This window comes from Anastrepha ludens, chromosome 4 (assembly GCF_028408465.1).
Source record: "Anastrepha ludens isolate Willacy chromosome 4, idAnaLude1.1, whole genome shotgun sequence".
Taxonomy (NCBI): Eukaryota; Metazoa; Arthropoda; class Insecta; order Diptera; family Tephritidae; genus Anastrepha; species Anastrepha ludens.
The window spans coordinates 27,765,905-27,788,740 of record NC_071500.1 but is presented as its reverse complement, the minus strand read 5'-3'; the positions used below and the strand labels follow the sequence as shown (position 1 = coordinate 27,788,740).

Below are 22,836 nucleotides of genomic sequence, written 5' to 3'. Positions count from 1 at the left end.
AGCATTGGTCAAGGCGAAATAGCGGTGGGGAAGCTGGCTGGAAATTAAAATAAGCGAAAATTTAAGATTTTTATGATTTTTATGGAAGAAAAAGAGCTCAGATCAGCTGAGTCAGCGGGTATGTTTTGGCTGTTGTTGTTGGTCACAATGTCGCGTCAGTGAAAAACCTTGATGACTATAAACGAAAAAATCTATCCAACTTATTGTGCGTATTGGTTGGCGGTGGCGGCGTCGACAAGGCGACTGACTGTGCATATACATGCGTGCTATTGTATTGGTGAACGCTTGTATCGCATAAAATTTTGTTTGTGGCATTTGTGTTAGATGCGAAAGTGTAGAAGTTGAAGTGGAATCAAAGGCCGGCCAAACGCAAATTGTGAGTGTATGCGTGAAAAGATACAAAGTGAGATGTGAGATATTACATAAAATGCTAATAAAAGTGCAGAAAATCACATACATACATACATGCAATTCATAAAAAGTATAATATGTGAAAAATAAAGAAAAATATTTGAAGAATGGAATACAATCTGATATGTTTGGAGTCCTGTCAAGAAGGCAATGCACTACGAATTTAAAAACTTATTCTAATTGAATGCGAAAACGCAATGTTGCCAACATCTTGTGTGTGAAAAAAAACTAGGCGAGTGAAAAATAAATATTAACGACAGCAAGTCTTTGGAAACGTGTAAAGGCGAAAATGTCAGTAATGTCAAATATGGAACAGGTGAGATAAATTGAGATTGTATGAACGCATAATAAATAATAAATAAAATATATATGTATGTATATGTATAAATAAATTTTTATTTTTTATTTATTTATTGAAAAGAGTAATAATTATAAATACAATAATTATTCCACTTAAAGGGTAAGAAAAAAAGGAACAAGCACTGGCTGCTAAGGCCTTCGGCTATTGTTTGCTATTGTTGAAAAAGGAAATAATTATATTATACTAAGTTTACTAGATGCTAGCTGCAAGATTATAATATATTATACCTATACTGGAGAAAAGATGAAGATAGTACAATCGAGGAATGTGGATGTAACCACTACTATATATACCAGATAACTTAGAAGCCTATGAAGTTAAATTTTTAATTTCAGCGAGAAACGAATTGATTTATGATATTTATATTGGGTAGTCGAAAAAGTCTTTTCGTATTTCTAATCAAACTTCAACTAATTTTTTTTTATATTTATATTGAACTTTATTAAACCAAATATGTACCATTTTGGTCGACCACCTTTTGCCATTCTTCTTCTAGAGACATTATTCCATCAGTGTAAAACTTTTGTGGTTTCTCGGCGAAAAACTGCGACAAGTAATTTTCACAGGCTTCTCTTGAAGCCAACTTTACTCCATTAAGGGAGTTCTGCATTGACCGAAACAAATGGTAGTCCGATGGTGTAAGGTCAGGGCTATATGGTGGATGCATCAAAACTTCCCAGCCAAGCTGTCCCAGTTTTTGCTGAGTCATCAAAGATGTGTGTGCTGATCAGTTCTAACCTTTTTTTTGATTTCTTGCTTCAATCTCATCAGTTGTTGACAGTAAAGTGTAGAATCAATCGTTCGAGTAGGCTGGAGCAGCTCATAGTGGATGATTCCTTTCCAATCCCACCAAACACACAGCATAACCTTTCGAGGCGTCAATCCTGGCTTTGCGACCATTTGTTGAGCTTCACCACCCTTGCACCATGATCTTTTCTGCACATTATTGTCGTATTTGATCCACTTTTCGTCTCCTGTTACCATTCGCTTCAGAAATGGTTCGATTTCATTTCGTTTCAGCAAAGAAACGCAGATGTTAATTAGGCCCATTAAATTTTTCACAGACAATTCATGTGGTATCCAAACATCGAGCTTCTTTTTGTAACCAGCCTTTTTTAAATGGTTCAAAACCGTCTGATGATGAATGCTTAGTGTCTTGGCGATGTCATGGCAGCTTATGTGACGGTCCGGGTCAATCTTTTCCATAATTTCATCGACTTTTTCAACGATAGGTCGACCGGAGGTGCATCTTTCACATCGAAATTTCCAGAACGGAAGCGAGCGAACCATGGTTGTCTACACGAACTGATACAGCATCGTCTCCGTAAACTTCACAAATTTCATTGGTGGCTTGCGTGGCATTCTTCCCTTTTTTATACAAAAATTTCAAAATATAGCGAATTTCTTCATTATTTTTGAACAGTTATAACTTTTTTTCAACTTCTCCGAATTTAATTTTTTTTGGTTAAATGAAGCTTAAAATGCCACCTTTCTAGCACCATATGATATGGCACAATGTGATTGGTAGCACTGGAGATAGATGACTCCAACGACATCTATTGACAAAATACGAAAAGACTTTTTGGACTACCCAATATTATAGTCCGTTGTCTGCTTCAGAAGTTCAGATGGTTTGATATTTTTAAACACCGATGATCTAATATTTTGGATTCCTGAACATATGTCCATGAAGTGAGATACGGTGAACTCGCTGAATCCACAAAACGGGCACGAGGGTTTCGGCAAACCATTTAGCAGATACGAGGGGGTTGAAATTGTATGGCCAATTCTCAGACGAACAACGGTCTTAATATTCCGGCATGATGAATTTGACGGGTAACGGAGAGATTGAAGGATTTGTAGTGATGTTGGTGCTGGTTCCATTTGCTCAGGGAACTTTCATAACTGGTACGCCTTACCAGTTTTTTCATACCTTCTGGAAGAGTGTATTCGAACATGTACAATGGCTTTTTGGTTGCCTCCTTAGCTCTACTATCGGCCTGTTCGTTACCTTTGATGCCACTGTGAATCGGAACCCACATAAGTTTGATTGAACCTTTTTGTTGCGCATTTTTGTGATTACTGGATAGTTATTAGCTGGGTTCAGAATAGCCTCGGTTGTTGATTTGCTGTCACTGCATATTATATATTGATGATTTTTTTGGGAAGCGAAGTGTACCGCTTCAAGTGACGCAGCAGCTTCGGCTGTGAAAATTGATCAGTAACTTGGTAAAACTCAAACGGTTATAGTGGTACCAATTTCGTTTGTTACGGCAAATGAAGTACAGGTATCGGTTTTAGATCCGTCAGTATATAACAGGTCTCAGTCTGATTTCAAAGGAGAAACAGTTTGAAGGTATAATTGTTTGAATTCGTCGGGGCTAGTAGTATTTTTTTGATGATGCAGTAAATTATTTATGACTAAATAGCTTGGTACGACCCATTCGGGATGTATAAATAAATATATGTAAACACGTTATGTACGAGTTGGTGCGTATAAAATTGAATACTTAAGTAATTTCACATAAGACAACACTAAATTTTTAAAAGGGAGGGGCGAAAAATTATTTAATTTATATTATAAGGCGGCCGTCGAATGGGCTGGTGCGTGACTACCATTCTGAATTCAAAGAAAACGTAGGTTCGATTCTCGGTGAAACACCAAAATTAACAAAACATTTTTTCTAATAGCGGTCGCCCCTCGGTAGGCAATGGCAAACCTCCGAGTGTATTTTTGCCATGAAAAAGCTCCTCATAAAAAATATCTACCGTTCGGAGTCAGCTGGAAACTGTAGGTCCCTTCATTTGTGGAACAAGATCAAGACGCTCGCCACAAATAGGAGGAGGAGCTCGGCCAAACACCCAAAAAGAGTGTAAGCGCCAATTATATATACATATATATTATAAAGCTATATTGTTCCAATGCTATATTTTTGAAGCCAAAAATAGGTGGCAACGCCATTAAGAAAATACTTTTTTATTAAAATGTACCCACTTATCTTTTGCGTGATACCCACATCCTCATACTTAATTCAACTGTACTTTTTGTAACCATACGGCCCTTAAGAGTTAGGTGGCAACGCCATACAAATAATTTAAATTAAAGCTTTGTCCATACTTTTGAATACATTTCGTTTGATATCCATATCCTAATCTAAAATTTTCTAAATTTTGTTATTAATTCAAATTTTTATTTGGTGTACAAAAATAAAAATATAGCATTAATACATCATGTTTCGACTTGACTTCGCGAAATTTTGAAAAAACAAAAATTAATAATTGTAAAAGTTATCGTCCCTTGCGGTGATCATCACAAGTCTTTGGAGATCCATCTAAAATCAATCGGACAAGAGAAATTAGAAAGCGAATAGTTAAAATACTGAAAAACTGAAGATTTACGGATTATTTCAACTACCATTAAAAAAATAGTGGTAGAGCAATTTAGTAGTAGAGCAAAACGCTCAACCCTGATTTTGACTGAAGTTTTGGGTTTCGGAAAGCTGTGAGCACAATGGGTGCCGCATTCTGTAACAATGCAACAAAAGCACATCGGAATGCGACTTTCTTAGCAACATTTAAAGCGTTTTCGAATGGATAAAGTGGGTTTTGTACGTCGATTCCTCACCATGGATTAGACATTGGTCTATCACCAAGATCCTGTATCAAAACAAGAGACTAAAGAGTGGTGTGAACTTGGTTTTTCGGCTCGGAAATGAGTTCGTAACCGGAAATCGGCCAAGAAGGTGTTAGTATCAAATTTTTGGGATGCGATGGGAATTTTGTGGTGGATTACTTGCAAACTTATAAAATAATAAATTCTGAATAGTATTGCAACCTTTTAGATCAGTTGAATGAAACCATTCTTGCAAAATACCCAGTTTGTAAAAGCAAAAATTATTTTTCATCAGGACAATGCAACGCATTACAAAAGCATTTCAAGCATTTCAGCATCCATCGTATTTACCAGATTTGGCCCCTAGCGTCTTCCATCTGTTTTCAGACTTAAAAAATGCATGTGCGGAAAGCGTTTTTCATCAAATGATGAGGTCAAAACAGCTGTGGAAGCGTGATTCCAGATTCCAGATTCTCACTTCAGGGATGGAATTCATAAATTCCAATCTCGTTGGAATAAGTGTATTAATGTTCAGGGAGACCATATTGAATAAAAAAGTGGACTTAAATCCATAAAAATGTGTTTTTCTTATCGAACTGCAAAACTTATTGAAAACTCTCATTACTTTCGAACACATTCTCTGATTTTCTTTATTACATTTTTTTTATTTATTTTATTTTTCATTAAATATACTTAAAATAAGGTTCAAAAGGGAGTGAATACCGGAAACGAATCGAGATAAATATATACATACCACTTTGATCAAAAAGTTCCCAGAATACATAGTCAGAAAATGTTTTTGCTTATCTGTATCTATTTCAAAAAGTTTATTCTTCAAAGTGGTAGTATCTCCTTAAAAGTAGTCTCCATCAACTGCAACGCACTTATGCTGGCGTTTGATCCAGCTCTCGAAACATTTCTGGAACTCTATTTTCGTTATAGCCATGAGAGCCGTCTTCGCTTGTTTTCGCTTGCTTTCGCTCTCGGCTGTTAAAACACGATCCCCGAAGTGGGTTTTTGACTCGATCAAACAGAAAAAATCGCCGGGAGCCATATCAGGTGAATTCGATGGCTGTTGGATGGTACTCAATTCGTTCTTGGTAAACAATTTACGGATTTTGATGACACTGTGCGATGGTGTGTTGCCATAGTGTAAAATCTAGTTCCCAAAAACCACAAACCTAGTTGTGTTCCCACAAACCCCTTTCTTTTTTGGCGAATTGTTTTACATAAATGTTGCATAACGCCCAAATAATAGTACTTATTAACTGTCTGACCTTTTGCCCAAAATCCGTTGTAATGCATTAAAACAGTAAAGATCGCTTTCTTTTTTGACTGAAAAAGGCGTGGAGTTTTTGGCTTTGATTCTTTTGGCGCTCTTCACTCACTCGCTTGATGTCTGGATTGCGTGTCGCACTCATAAGCCCATGTCTTGTCTCCAGTAATGATGCGTTTGATGAATGTTGGGTTGGACTTAGCCTTGGAAGCCATCCCTTTGGCGATATTAACGCAGTTCCTGTTTTGAATGAAATTCAGGCCTTTTGCGACCAACTTTGCAACAACACTGCGCAAACCCAAACCATTAACTACAATGTCCTGGACGGATCCATAAGCAATTTTCAAGCCCTCTGCCAGCGCTCTGATGGTTCATTTGCGGTTATTGATCAACTTATCTTTCACTTTATTGATGTCTTCATTAGTTTTCTATGTCACATTCGTCATCCGCGATGGACTCTCGATCTTTTTTGAACCGTTCATGCCACTCGTAAGCGGCTGACGGTTTTCTTTAGAGTATCATTACCGAAACAGTTGCCCAACATTTCTAAGACTTTCGCACTATTAAATCCATTTTTAACGCAAAATGTAAAACAAACTCGTTGTAAATTTAAACCCATTTTTAAAAATGTTATAAAACATTATAAAAAATCGAAAACTCGTGCAGAGGTAGGTCTACTCAAGATGGCGTAACTTTTACAAATGCCAAGCAAGGACAATTGATTTTTGGTAGGAAAGTTAATCACAGATATGGCATCCTAACACAAAAAAAAAAACAAAAGTTCCGTAACGTAAATCAGTTGACTGAGAGCGTTACCTGACGGTTGTTCCTGGAACTTTTTGATCACTGTGGAATATAAATACCAAAATGCTTAGAATGATGAGAAGAGTTGATTTAGCCATTTCTGTGCATTCGTCCGCCCTATCGCACGATATCTCGTAAAAATTGAAACTTGGTACAGTTATTACCAGGTAGTTTGGTATTGAAAATGTACGAGATCAGTCAATAGCCACGCTCACCTGCCATCAAGACTTAATATTTCTGTAATAAATGAAGCAAAATTACTCAGAATTGACCTAATGCTAAACAGAAACTAAGAGCTATAATGAAAAAAATTAGAAAATTCGCGGGGCCACCGTCATTGATGAATTGTTTATAATTACACGTAATGATGGTTTGAGATTCTACCATGGCCGGAGATCATCAACAACAATGACATCATTGCAAGCAGCATTTCGAAGACTGCCAATGAATTGTTTGGAAACTCTTGATCAATAAATGATTCAATTTATACAACAAAGAGAAGGATTGCCGATATACTCTTTTAATTGTCAAAGTGTACGTGTTCATGCTACTGTCGTATTGAATCCAGTTATGGAAAAATGCAATGTGATAGTTTTTCATCAGACTTAACTGCCTCATCCAGAGTAAAAGAAGTAATGTTCGAACCGAAGGAGTCGCTATCTACCACAACAAAAATTATACCGGGAATGTCTTCACACCATACTTACGATTTACCGCTGCACAGTCAACATCAAATGCAACTATAGCAGAAGATGTCGGTGATATTTGTATTTCTGTGTGCCGTGCAATAAATGGTCAAAACTTAGTAATTGTGGGTGTCTACATAACTCCGAATTCACATATCAACGACATTATCGCATTTTTAAATGGTTTGTTATTAAGATACACTCGTGATGGTGATAAACTTCTTCCACAACGCGACGATCTGAAACCTCTCATATCAAGTCAAGAGTCAAGAGTCAAGAACATATACTACTGTGGGCAAAAAGTAAGGTGAATTTATTTCTCAGACTTCGCGGGATTAAAATTTCGCTTTATTTATTTTTTTCATGAGTTGGCAGCACTGTTAATAACATCTGGACCAACTTTCATGTGTTGTTTTTTGCATCACGATAATGCACCGTTTCACACTGCACTCGTTTTTCGTGACCATTTCGTCAAATATTCCACGCATATCGTTCCGCAACCACCGTATTCGCCTGATTTGGCTCCGTGTGACTTCTGGCTATTCCCAAAACTCAAGAGACCACTCCGGGGAACACGTTTCGAGTCGATTGAGGAGATAAAAGCTGCATCGAAGAAGGTGCTGATGGCTATACCGGAAATGGACTATTTGGCATGTTTCGGGGATTGGAAAAATCGTTGGCATAAGTGTATTTCATCGATAGGGGATTATTTTGAAGGGGATGAAATTGATTTACAAGAATAAATAAAGATTTTTCATTTCACAACCAAATTCACCTTACTTTTTGCCCACAGTAGTATATCCTATTTCAGTTACCACAAACCGATTTTATCCACTGCTGCTATTGCACCATCAATACAAAATGTACAGGCTATTGAGGCACCGACTAATGTACAAATTTCAGAAATAAATGAATAATAAAATTATCCACTATTATTGTATGTAATTTTACAAAAAATCATTTCAATCCTCATTAAAATATTTAATTTAAGAAGTTTCACATCAAATATGCGCACATAGTGCGGCTGGCCTTTTTTTATATTTCCGCTCATGCCCCTCATCTCTTCTGCTTCGAACGTCTCTGGCTGCTTGTGGCTCCGGTTAACAACAATGGTGATGACAACGACAGTAGCAATTGCATCTAGCAACAATTACAATTTTATTAGCGTTGCTATGTCGGTTTTCTCTTATTGCACTTCCATTCGTGTCTGTTCTGCTTCCGCCGTGGGGCTGGTTTTCTCCCACACCTTGAGTCGACCAGTGGGTGTTTTCATTAAGGGAGTTTAAATTTAACCATAATACTTTGTGGTTGAAAATTGTTTCGTAAATGTGCATTAAATTACCTACTCACTGACTATTGGGGTTTAACTTAAGAAATCAGTTATCTCCAATTAAATATTAAAAAAAAAAATCTGCAACTTTGAGAAACATATTTAAATTCAACATTAACATTAATAATAAACACAACAAAAAAAATCCATTTTTAAATGAAAACAAATTAAACTCAAATCAAAATGGAATAGTAATTTACAAGTGGCTATAGGCATAGGTATCAGAGTCTTATCCAATTGGATATCAAAAGCTGTACCAATTCGAGCGAATTCAGCTGTTTTGCAGTTTCCTGTTACGTTCCTGTGATCAAATAAGGTACTTTGTAGTATTGAAATACGTCATTAAGCAGCTCAACCCTTTCGACCCGACCTTCGAACAGCAATCCTGGTATAAAATTGTTTATCGAAGTTGGTTAATTAGGTGATGTATAATTTAAAAATTATTAAAAATCTGAGATGCAACAGGGTGGCGCGGTGGGTAAACCGTTGGACCACTCGGGATGTTATGTGGTACAAAAAAGTACCAGGCGTCCTGTAAAACACACTTTAGAAATAAGAAATAATATACATAAAAATGTATATTTCATTTATTTATTTTTATTTTTTGATTTATATTTTTTTAATTGTTATACTATTCAAGAAAATGTGAGTGAAAAATATCTTTATACATAAAATTTACGTATGGTAAGGTGCGAAGCACGTTTTGCAAAGCACTAAGTCGTCAAGATAATATGTTTTGTTACTACTCTGTGGCTTATCTGGTGACGCAAAATACATTTTTGAAATAATGAAAGAGAATCGATCGCGCGTGGTACCACCCTTTAATGACTGGTTGCCGAGCGACTTATGGCTCGACCAGTAATCTTTTAGACATGGAAGTCGGTTGTAGCACATTACGAACATGCATCCCACAATTGTTCTAATTTCGCCAGCATTTGTCCTAGTTATTTTTACTTTTTTGGCTTTAGTTTGTACCTTTTCGTAAATCTCAATGCGCTCATTTGTACATTGTGCTATATACATGTAAACTGATATATGTAGGTAAAGTTTATTGAACACTTTATCTATACTTGAATGCCTTGGCATGTGGTTTGATATTGTGCAGTTCCAAAGTCCATAAACAGTTTTTTGGTTCAAAATTTTCATCAGGAGTATTCCAAATAATATTTATTTCCGATGCGCCGAGGTTTGAAGCAACGTCATCAATGTCGCTTTCAGTATCATCGTTACCGCTGTTAGAGCTCAAGACACCACTAGGTAAGAATCTCTCGTCAGCATCTTCATTCTTCTCATCTACTGAATCTTCGCTATCACTGGAAGTAGTGCAATCACTTGGAAGAAAATGTTCGGAACTTCCACTAGAGAAGTCTTCTGAGTCGCAAGTACTATCAGCTTCGTCTTCCAGATTTTTCGGATATCTTCAGGGTCCATTTTCTAAGGATAATATATTGTAAATTTTGATCAAAACGAGGAGTCACATTATGTAGTTTTTATAAGACTAGTGGTACATATGTGTACTATACCGGACGAATGGTACAGATGAAGTATTTCTAAAAAAACTTTCTCAACAATTTGGCTGCCTTGAGTGGTTAAGAAATGACGAAACACTTATTTTTTGATTTCAGATGCATTTTAACTCAATTGAACACTTCAAACCTGCCCACAATGCCAGCCATTTGTGCAAAAGAAAAATAAGTGAAAAGCATAGTTCGCGGAAAAATAAAACGACGGTATATAAACACAACCCGCATCCAATTGCATGGAAAACGGCGTAATCAAGTAGAAGAAAGGGGAAGAAAACAGAATGAAGCTTATCTTAATTTGCAAATAATAATATCCTTTGCGGCATCCAATGCTGCATGTTTGTGCTATGCTTGCAGGAGGTGGTTGCTGCCTTTGCTGTGGGTGCACTGTTCGCTTGTTTTCTGTTTTCATTCGCCCTCCAGCAGCTGCATTAACAATGGACGAATATGATTCTGCGCTTGTTGCCACTGCCGTTTACTGTGTTCAGTAGTTCCAACAATACATGCATACATGCATATGTATGTGGGTATACATGCACACGAATACATAGACATTTACATGCACTTTGCTCAGCGCTGTTATGACCAGCATTGTTGTGCTTTGTTTTTGATCTTTGTTAAGCATTTGTCACAAGAAATTAACAGAAAGTTTTTATAAAAGGAAGTGAAGCCATCGCGAAGGCGCGTATACACGACAATAGAAATTAGAAAAAATTAAAATGCATCTAACGAAGCTTTAGAAAACAAACTGATTTCTGTCAAGAATGATAGAAAAAAAGAATACGCCATTCCAGGCCTTGAAATTAGCAAAGAAAATAAACAAACGAAAAGAAGAGGAAGAGTAAGCCAGAGCCAGTGGAAAGCAAAGAAAAAAATTGCATTTGGAGGCTTTATTTTTATTTCTGCTTCCATGACTTTTTATTTTTATTTCTGCTTCCACTTCATTTTGATTACTTTGTTTTCTTTAAAGTCACAATATTCACTGGTTGATTCACAAACATGTAACTTTGTGCACAAAAGCTTGTTCATTTTCGGTACCGACGTCACTCAGATTGTGAAATTCGCCAAGATTAAAGTAGCGACTTAAGGATGGTGTCACCTTCGTATTCTCCTGCATAAATTGCGATCACCATATAAAAGTATGTATGTGACATATTCTGTGCGCGATAAAATTGAAGACCCACCGGGGTTCAATAAGTACCCGCGGTAGAAATAAAGACACCATTTTTTAAAAAAATTTGTTTTAGTTTTCAACATGGTCCCCTGGTCTAGAAAAATATACTTCACCCAACGCTTTGGTAATTTTTTTGACCCCTCCTCTGTTTCCGCGATGACTTCCTCGTTGGAACTACATTTTTTCCTGCGAACCATTTCTTCATGTTAGGGTACAGAGAGCCAGATCTCCTATCAACCAGTCTAAAATTTGTTTTGTCGTCGTTTGATAGATGACAGCACACGACCCTGTTGACATTTATGATTTCGAGGTTGGAAAAAGCTCCGATTATTTAGGAATCAGCATTAACACCGATAACAATGTCAGCCTTGAAATCCAACGTAGAATGTCTCTTACCAACAAGTGCTACTTTGGTCTAAGTAGGCAATTGAGTAGTAAAGTCCTCTTTCGACGAACAAAACTAACCCTCTACAAGGCTCTCTTCATTCCCATCCTAACGTATGGCGCAGAAGCTTAGACGATGACAACATCCGATGAAGCGTCGCTTGGAGTATTTACGAGGAAAATTCTGCGTAAGATTTTCGGACATTTGTACGTTAGCAACAATGAGTATCGCAGGCAATAGAACTATGAGCTGTATGAGCTTTACGCCGACATAGACATAGGGCAGATACATTGGCTGGATCATGTCGTCCGAATGGATACAAACGCTCCGGCTCTGAAAGTATTCGATGCGGTACCAGCAGGTGGTAGCAGAGGAAGTAGTTATCGCGCCAATCAAGAAGAAGAAGACTTCTTTGAAGATAACCGTCGATAATTGCCTCAGTATTCTATGTCGTCGAACACCCAGACTTGGGCACTCACACCGATAGTGAACGACTGTTTCCTTAGACATTTCTTAATGCAGCTTCTACATCTATCGGCATCTTCCTGGCATGGTCTCCCAGAGGCTAGTAGCCGGTTACTGTTGACGTAATTCTGAATATGTTTGCTCGTAGCTTTCTTAACAACTTGTCAGTTGTGAATTTGTTGAAATTGGGCCACGTTTGTTTAGTTATTTTGCCGGAATCCGTGTTAAACCATCTGCCAATGGCAGTTTCTAGAATAATGAGAACATGCCCCTTTTGCGCACGCCTTGGGGCTAGCCTATTTCTACCGCTTCAGATTCGTTGCCGGATACCGCCTTTCTTGCTAGTTCATCAGCTTTCTCATTTCCTTCTGTGTTTCTATGTACAGGAGGTCAATTTTCGTTCTGTGTAAACGTGAGGTGAAAAAAAGTGTTCACACTTTTTACTCCGTCCTTTCACAAACTTTTATTTTGCGACTTTTGGTTTGTGTCATGATGGAAGTGTTACGTTTCCACTGTAGCCTTGAAACTTTTGTAAGTGTGATATTCAAATTTCTATTGACATTTGTGTTGAAGCTAGAGCAAATTTGAAGAAAATATGCCGCAAATAATATTTGCTTGGTTTGGAGCAAAGATTTCGTGATGAGGAAAGGTAAGATGACGATTTTGAGTAAATTTAAGGCAATTTGGAAATAATTTAATATTTAAAAGGAATTTGTTGAGACTGCTGAGACGCTCACTTCGCAATGGACAAAATCCACCAACGATGAGGTTTGAGGAACCTGAAGTTCATGTGAGTCCCCCCTTTTTTTGTTTCTTTTTTGTCGGGACATCTAGCAAGTGCAGCACTCAGACATTAATTAAGTTCATTGTACTACACTTGGATTCCCTTTTAACTTTCTTTGAATCTACCCGATCTCCAAAGAAATCTGAGTAGCTCTTGTGGTGCCAAGGAGCCAAGGTGGTCGCTTCTTAACACATCAGTGCCAAAGACCTCAAACCTGATTCGAGCGAAGGCGGGTGGTTGGGGGGCTATCTAAGGCCATAAGCGCAGCTTGGCTGTCACTGCAAACACATAGAGATCTTCCTCTCCATTGGTTTTCCCCAACAAAGTTCTTTGCTTCTTGAACTGCATACACCTCCGCTTGAAATACAGATGCATGCATTCCAAGATGTCGCTGTGCAGTTTTGTCCTGCTGGATTCCACGTAGACCCCAGAGCCAGAGCCATGCTCGGTCCCGTAGCCATCCGTGAAAATGCGTAAACAGTGTTTGCCGGGCTCATTTTCTGAGTTTGACCACAACTGAGCCTCTGGCAGCACTACACTGTATCTTTTTTCAAGTACGACTCTTGATGGCATGGAGTCAAAGGACATGGAGCGAATCGTTGGATCGAAGTCTGTGCCTTCTCTGTTTTCCAATGCCGGACAGGGGCCGTACCAGTTCCCATTGTGTTTCAGCCTGCAGATGGCCTTCAAGGCCTCTCCTTGGATGAAAGCATGAAGTGTTGAAGTAGTCTGAAAAGCTCCGGTGCAATAGATGGTCACAGTGCGTTGTAGTCTCGATAAGTTCCTCTTGACTCCCACGAGAGAGAGTCTATTCATCCAGACCACTGATGCATAGGTGATAATAGGTCTTATCATAGCTGTGTAGATCCATATGACCTTGCTAGGAGAAAGACTCCATGTTTTCCCAAAGACACCTTTGCACTGCCAGAAAGCTGTCAGTGCTTTGGATGTCTTTGTTTCAACGTATGATTTCCAAATAAGTTTACTATTGAGGATTACTCCAAGTTATTTGATTTTTTTGGATGGCTGGATTATGACTTCTTTTTAGCTTAGGCAGAACGAGTCCATCAAGCTTCCTCTTTCTGGTAAAGAGGACAATACCAGTTTTCGTGGGGTTTGCCGATAGCCCATTCGTATAGCACAGTGTCAATCATATCCAGAGTTTTCTGTTTTTTTAGTCCCTTACAAATAATTCAAGTCGTGATATTTTGGGCAGATAATTTTTGTAAATAGTGGAATATGCTTTTACCAATAACATTCAATTATAAAATTTTTTCATATTCATTAATTATTTTCTATTAATTTTCAACAAAAACGTTTCTGCATAAGCTATATTTGTTTAAGGGGTTAGAGGTAGTCAGAATTTTCAAAAAATTGGATTTTTGTTTTTATATTTTCTTAAAGTATAATATCTTAAAAATATTGCGTGAAAAGTTGAAGTGAATCTGACAAATACTTTTCGAGTTATTTAATAATTAACAAAGGGTGCTCGGGCCCTACATAAATCGATAGCAAATCTTTAAATGTGTTTTTTTAAAAACTATGTTTTTTGAACTGGTAATCACTGTAACTTAATAACCGCTTGGTAGATTTCAATAGCATTTGTATTGATTTGATCGAAGGATTTTTTTTTCAAAAATGTTTGAAACAATTAACGATTTTTTTTAAACAATTCACTGCCGGTTTTTTTTTCTCGAAAATCTGAAAAATATTTCCTGAGGCTGCCATATTGTTAATTTTGAAAAAAAGCTCCGATCAGGCACAAGATTATCTATTAATAAAACTAGTTTCTCTTGTCCGATTGATTTTAGATGAATCTTCAAGGACTTATGATGATCAGCGCAAGTGACTTCTGGAGAAACGGGCTTCACACAAACAGTGATAACTTTTACAATTATTATTATTATTTATTTATTTATAAAGCAATTGAATAGTAAAAAAAATGTATTAAAAACTATAATTTTTTCGGGGCTCCTGACTACCCCTAACCCCTTAAAATTATTCTTTAAAGGTAATTCATTGTATCAAAATATTTAAGCTTGAAATAAAAATACTTTAAATAAGCTCTTTTTCTTTGCTGAGAAATATTACTCATAAATTTAATTTATGCCCAGATGCATACAGTTGCTGTCAGCCAAAATGGTCTAGTGCTCCCTTTTACAATATTTACTATTTATATTTTTCGCGTACAATTGTTTTTGTTAATTGTTTAAGTTAACATGTTAGTTGACACTCCCTTAATAAAACTTTTAAAATATCAGAAAAGCTATGATAGTTTGTGAAATAAATACAGACAAAATATTTTAACTCAATTTACGTAATGAACAAAAAGCTAGACCAAAATCTGGATTAAAAAATCGAAGAAAGTCAGTTTAATTTATCAATTTAAAAATCTAGTGGGAAACACAAGGAGACCAAGAATTCGACTTGATATTGACTGTTATAAAAGTAGAGTTCATTCTACAAAAATAACTTTGTGCAAGTTGAAAAAACATCTCAAATTTTCATAAATTTCTTCAATTTTTGAAACCAAATTTTTAGAAACTTTTATAGCTACGCAATTATACTCGCGCTTGTACGCTTGCCACGGACTTCCTTCTCTATTTTTTCACACCCAGATTGTCAGTTAAAAGAAAATTTTAATATGAAAATATTTTGCGCGTCTCTTTTAATTTTTTCCCGGAACGCGAATTGAAAGTGTAATGAAAACGGGGCAAAACGTTTAATTTCATGATTACACAGAACGAGAATCGACCCGCAGGTACTCAGATGAGAGTGATGTCTGTCGTAGGTGTTAAGTTTTTCTTTGCATTGTCTGAAGATTTTTGAATTTCTTAATAGGTGACTTTAAGGCTTACACATAGATGACTGCTTGAATATTTGAAAAAATACATACTTCCGATAGTTTTTGTGGAAGGTTTCTAACTTTCAATAACCTCTGCTTGAAAAATACTACTCTTTACTACTCTATATTCTACAAGTATTAATAGGGACCCCTGCTTGCTATTAGCTATCTCCAACGGTACGGTCTAACGGAAAGACGGACGGAAGTCTTATGCAGAGATGGCGATGGTCTACCGCCTAGGACATGCAAATGTTGAATACGTGTTGCGAAAGCATTGCGATTACATTGGACTGGTACTACTGGTGCATACCAAATGGTTGAAGATTAGTCAGCGTATGACTTGTCTCTGGCACCGGCGGGTTGTGTCACTTGCTGCATGCGCAAGTCTGTCGCTCAAACTTTTTGTAGGTATGCACTTTTCCACCTTTGCTAAGTTGCATGTACAAGTAAATAGGCATTCATGCATACTTAATGATATAATATATGGTTGTGCGTGTCTATGTATGTATGTATAATGATGGAAAATGTTGCTTTTATGAATCCTTAACTTTGTAAAAAAACAATACCATTTGTCATGTCTACGTTTCGTCTCCATGTTGCAATTATTCGCATTGTTTCTTTTTCGGTATGCTGGCGTGTGGATATGTGTGTGTGTGTGCTTTCTGAAATATCAGCTTGGCGCAAACTGGTTTGCCTTTCAGCCGAGCTGTCCCCTCCACTTACATGTGAATACATTCCAAGTGCACCGCAGTAACATGTTTGCGTGAATACTATGAGTTCCCTAACTCATGAAAAATGTGCCCTTATTTCGTATATATATTTCAGCTTACGTGTGCGCGTTTATTTGCTTATCTTTTATTGCTATTGTTTTCGTACTCCCATATTTTGGTAGGGGTTAGTGAAGTGTCAAGGAATTCACAATGACAGTAAACACAAACTATTTTTTTTTAATGAAAGGAGATAAGTTTCTGAAAGGATTTTGCGTCAGGTGCCTCTATTTTCATTTACTTACAATTTTGTAAATAAAATGCACATGAAATAGGATACTCGTGAGAATTTTCTCTAATAGAATATGGCAAAGGCTATGAAGGTTTATGTAATCAAATCAACAGTTATTGTTTTATTTTCTAACAGAGCCTAATTTTCCAATTTGTATCAGATTATTTCATACACACATGCATATGAACCCTTGATTTTGATACTGGTGTAAGTCAAACATTTTAAAATTCTAGTTTATCAGCTATTTCATATCAAATCCTAATAAAATAACATAATCTGAAGAGATTAACAGTATGCTATGAAAATTAGGTTCAGGTTCAGGTATATAATGTAAAAACGTGCTATTTATAGTTAAGGGGTTATATACCTTGAGAGCCCGAAAAAAGGAGGATTGTCATAATTTTTTTAAATATGTTTTGGAACTTCTATTCAAATGAGGCATATATCATACTGAAGGGTAACTCTCAAAGAATACATTTAGGTGTTTTTATTTTAAAAATTGTTATTATTTATTGTTGATATCGCCCCTCCCCCGAAAAGCCGTTTTTTAGAAGAGGCTTGCGGTGGTCACGGTAGCGCATGAGCAGCTCAACTGAAATCAAAAAAATTAAATGATCATTGCAGAAAATTTTTTTTAATGAATCTGAACGGTTTATTTACCCAAAAAAAAAAATTTTCTCGATAAGAAAACCGCTTTGCACCAAAAAATGGATTTTTGAGGGGTTGAAAAATTAAAAAAAAAATTAATTCCAGCGAACTATGCAAATATTTATAAAAAGTGAACCGTTCAGATTCAAGAGATTGTAACTTCAAATAATTAAAAAAAAAAGTTTATGCAAATCGGTCAAATAGTTTTTGATAAATAATGATCACCGCGACGGTAATTTTCAAAAAACACGACTTCGACATAATCGCGTCTAAAGTTTTGGGTGCACTTCATTTATGGATAAGGTCGCGTTTCCACGGTCTGTAACTTTCGACCTAGTGCTTCGATCTTCATGATTTTTTAAATTTATATTTTTAAGATGATGTACCTTTAGAATATGACATAAAAAAATTTTCGATTTTTTTGTCCAACACAAGGTATATAACCCCTTAATTGTAGATATTATACGGCGAAGAAGTATAAGTAAAGCTCCCAAGAAACGGAAACGAATAAGACTAATATCGTCTTCAGATGATTCAGTTCATACTTTAAAAGTGAATTCGGAACCCTTAAAAATGGAAGAAAGCTACGTGAAATCAAGAAAGAGGACACGAAATCAACGTAATTATGCAAAAAATATAAGAAACATGAAAAGAAACAGTGGAGAGGAATGTGAAGCAAAAGAGTCTAAGCATGTGAGTGGTAAACTTTTCGAAATTGAAGATTGCCTTTGTTCCAAAAAATGTATAAATGGAATCGGATATGAAGACAGGAAAGCTAATTTTGATTCTTTTTGGAAATTGGAAAGTTTCGAAAAACACAATTTGTTTCTGTATGGTTTGGTTCGAAAACAATCAATGAAACAAAGACGACCCAGAAATTACGAAGGATGTATGAGAAAATGTAGTTTTAAGTTTCATCTAAATGTACGGAATTCAGAAGTTTCTGTTTGCAAAACTTTTCTTTGGATACTTTCAAAATATCTAACGGAAGATTAAGCCGTGTCTTAAATGCTAAAACACAGTTCGTGGCAAAATGGCTGGTTCATCTAAAGGCTGGTTAAGTTTCAAGGGCCGGTATTAATTTTGAATAAAATATAATTTTTTTAAGAAATTATTGTCATTTCTCTTTATTATGACAATATTGGTATGGCTCCATTACATATGAAACAAAATAGCGGGCAAATGGGCGCCGCGGCCTCGGCGGCACACACCAAAGACCACCAAATGCAAATAATTCCTTATCTAAAGGAGGGTTAAGTTTTAAGGGCCGGTGTTTGAATAAATAAATTTTTTTTTTAATTATTATCATTTCTCTTTATTATGATAATATTGGTATGGCTCAATTACATATGGAACAAAATATCGGCCAAATGGCCGCCGCGGTTGAAAGTAAATATCTGAGTGCTGACTTAGATATTCGAAAAATATATTAGCTGTATGTGAAAAAATGTGATGAAAATAATAAATCACGTGTGAAGGAGTGCACTTACAGAAAAATATTCAATACGGAGTTCAACTTAAATTTTCATACTCCTCGCAAGGTGACGTGCCAAAAGTGTGATTCGCTAAAACTAAAAATTGAAGCATTCAGTAATGAAGACGAGAAGTTGCATCTTATGGAAATTCATGATTCACATCTTAACCGTGCCGAACAGGCTAGAAAAAGTTTAACAGATGACATACAAAAAGCAAGAGATAACACGAATGAATATTACGGATTCACATTTGATGTACAGAAAGTACTTTCTTATCCAAAACTTTCTTTTTCGGTAGCTTATTATAAGCGCATGATTTGGTGTTTCATGCACAGAGATTCGAAGCTATGCTCTCCCGAAATGTAGTCCTATATTTTAAATAAGCCCCCTTAAACCAATGTTAGAGCTATAGTAATAAAAACATTTTTCTTATAGGGTTCGGCTAGGCGTATGAGTGACTAAAATTCATAATACGTCACGTGTTAATCAGAACTGGAAAGTGTAGCCTGCTTTGCTGCTCACACACACAGCACATAAAAGTAAAGCAAATTAATAAACAAAAGCATGAAACGAATAAAAGTAACATTTAAATTTTTTATATATTAGTATAGCCGATGACAGTGTGGTATAGTTAATTTTCCTACTGTAAACTCACGCATACTTGAAACCTCACGTATCTGTACTTTATGGGGCAAATAAAATGTTTTTATTTCATATGCAGGATTGGTTGCAATAATAATAATTATATTATGAAAAATTATAAAATTATTATTAAGAATGCAAAAATTGGTTTAGTTAATGAATTATTACGCTGGTACTGCCATCCAAGATCGGAGTTGGAGGTGGAGGGATGGGGTAAGCAAAACCAAACTCGAGATTTGAATATTTTTGAAACAATTTCGTTTGCGTTAGATTAGATGAATTTTTGGAGAGATGAAAATTGTATTACTTTTTTAAGATAATCGCTAGATAGGTACGTTTGTTTAATATCACCAATATCACACAAACGCTTCCAATGTGTCTTTGGCCAAGTCTTTGATTTTGATTTTCGATTGAAAATTAGTTTAGCCTTTGCCTTAGTAACTGGAATAGTCATAAATTTAAAAAACGTGGGTGAAATAACCAAGTCCTTTGCGCTTTCTTGCAACTAATATCATTCTGAAATGTCGACCCTCGAGGAAGAGATTTCTTTTAAGAGGGTGTACACTAATAATCTAAAGAATTATACAAAAAATGTATACGATAGTCGCCATACCTGAGTTGGTTTATGCATGAATGCCATACAGTTCAACCAAGCTTAACATGACAAGCATGAAACATCAAATGGTAGAACAAATTTCTTTATAATAGCTTCTCATAAAGACCATCTACCTCTAGCAGCCGCACATCACAAGTTGAAGAAGGATAAGTTCGTTCAAACATTTCATGAAGGATGTACGCGTCATTTATATACTTACTTATGTATATAATCATTTATCCATGAAATTCAATTTAGCTGTTTGTTTTTTTTTAGACAGCTCACTCTGTCCTATGTAAAAAAAACCAATAAACAGAGTCTATGTGAGAGTAGCAGTAGCGTACATATCTTCACTATCTTCCACACAATCATTTTTTGTTTTATTCAATTCTGTTTGGAGGCCAACTGATTAGTTGGCTGATTTCGACTCTGCTGCCAGCATTCGTCATTTGCACTACATCAAATACCTTTTTTGGTGTTTTTTTATTACCGCATCCTGTAGAATAAAACATTTAATGGATGTATTTGTGTGAAAGTCGCACGTTGAAAGTGAAAGTTTGGTAATTTATTTTGGTCTATTGCTATTATACTTTTTTTTGGCATAACTAAAACCAATGTGTGTATCTTAATTTCGCAAAATTTATATACAGTAGCGTGCATAACTGAATGCATGATGTTGTTTTTAATATTCATGTATTCAATATGTCTTTCTTCTGGCTTCTATTGACCGAGATGTCTCAACCTTCTCAGCGCTATAGCGCTGCATTCAAGGAGAAGGTGAATTGGAGTTTCCGAGGATTGGTCGAAGAAATGACAAGAATCTTGTGCAGATGACTGAACAATCTGCAATGGCCTGTGAGCATTCCAGTGAACATTTTCAGTTTATCTTTAAGGAGGGATATGAGTGTTTCCTAAACCTCTTTTGATTGTACCCGTCTCAATAAGAATTTCTCCTGGAGTAGCCGCATAATTTGCCACCAAAACTATCCTTCCTTAGCCTTAGCACTTCACTCATAAGATTCCCCTTGATAGTGTGTTATATCATAAGAAGGAAGGGGTCGGGTCCTATTAGTAACGAGGCCTCAGCCTCTCCTGCCAATGCACCGCTATCTCGTTCCCAGTTATAACTCTGTGTCTTGCGACCCACACCAGCCGGGTGCGATTATGCATTCCTAATAAATTTAATTTCTTTGATACATACAAGAGCCAGTGAGGACTTAACCTCGCAGAATGACAGTGATTTGAGTGTCGCCTTGACTGCCGTTCAGAAGCCGTTAAGGAGCACAACAAACTGCTCTGTGAGCAGTTTCTGCTAGGGTGTTACCGCAGGCCTCACCCATGCAGACACCTGCTCGAGCCTGAGCCACCTCCCAGGCACATCAGGAGGCATTTCCTCAACTACGCGGACGAGATCTCAGACAAAACAAACAGACAGTTACTGGATTGGACAGTGTACAGGCAGGCCATAAACGACATTCATCGGGAGACTCTCACCACCTTTTTAACCTCCCGACACCCGACTGCCGGTATGGCAGTCCAACCAGTACCAATCGCAAACGAAGAGCTCCAACTTTCCCGAGAGTTCCGCGTAACCTTGGCACAATTGCGTTCTGGATATTGTAGCAGTTTAAACTACTACCTATCCAGAATCAACCCCGACATACTAAACATATGCCCAGCATGTGAAGGCACCCCGCACGACACTAACCACCTTTTCAGATGCCCCATTAAACCCACTCATCTAACACCCCTCTCCCTCTGGACCTAACTCGTCGAAACAGCTAGTTTCCTGGGCCTACCGTTAGATGAGCTAGACGAAGACGACCGGTGATTACGATACACTGATAGGGCAAAGATACTGCTACAACAACAACAACAGCCGTTCAGAATGGCAATTCTCTCATTCCGGACATTCCTGTCTAAAATGATTTCTATACATAGATAGATGGCCTACATCTCCGCTTGGAAGATGCTTGGAAAATTACCCATCGGCACAGAACGCTTGGTTTTGGGGCCAAATATTTCAGCGTCTGTGCCTTCGGGCCATCTGTACATCAGTGCAGAACACACTTTTGGAGTTTCCCTACAAATGAAGGTGCACTCCAGTTTACCTTGTCTTTCAGTTCATTTCTGAACCTCTTTTCAAATTTAATGACTTTAATGATATTATCCTGGCAATTTCATATTTTTGGTTTGGTTTTATCTTTTGCCAACAAGTGCTCCCTTGGACTAAGTAGGCAATTGAGTACTAAAGTCATCTCTCGACGAACAAAACTAACACTCTATAAGGCTCTCATCATGCCTGTCCTAACGTATGGCACAAAAACTTGGACGATAACAAATCCGACGAGACGTTTCTTGGAGTGTTTGAGAAAAAGATTCTGCGGAGCATTTTTGGACATTTCCACTTTGGTGACGGCGAGTATCGTAGGCGATGGAACAATGAGCTGTAGGAGCTTTACGCTGACATAAACAGTCTGTTACATAAGAGTGTGGTCACTGTTAAATAATAACAATTGATTTTTCGAAAATTCGCAAATTTATTGATAATTTGGTTGTCAATACTTAATGCAAATACCTCAGCAGCAAGTCCAATCCCCTGCATTGTCAATTGTGGCCTGGCACCGTCCGGCATACTTTCCACTAGTTTTTCTGCATATTCTACCGGAAAAGACCTCCAAATTTTCCGAATTTGTCGAGAAAGTTTATCTAAACTACATGGCTTGCGTCGGAAATGCTCAGAAGGAGGATTCATCAGAAAAAATTACGTTGCTCTAATCGCGGTCCAAGTTTTCCTTTGCTCATTCCACTCGTTTTTCA

The 22,836-nt window shown here is 36.9% G+C and overlaps 1 protein-coding gene across 1 annotated transcript in view; it reads left to right on the top strand.

Moving 5' to 3' along the window:
* Nucleotides 1-40: 40 nt before the first annotated feature.
* Nucleotides 41-22,836, top strand: part of LOC128861207 (uncharacterized) — a 97,288-nt gene continuing 74,492 nt past the window's right edge. The window contains exon 1 of the mRNA XM_054099166.1: nt 41-727. Coding sequence (XP_053955141.1) covers nt 701-727 — 27 coding nt within the window. The 5' untranslated portion in view covers nt 41-700. The remainder of the gene's footprint in view (nt 728-22,836) is intronic.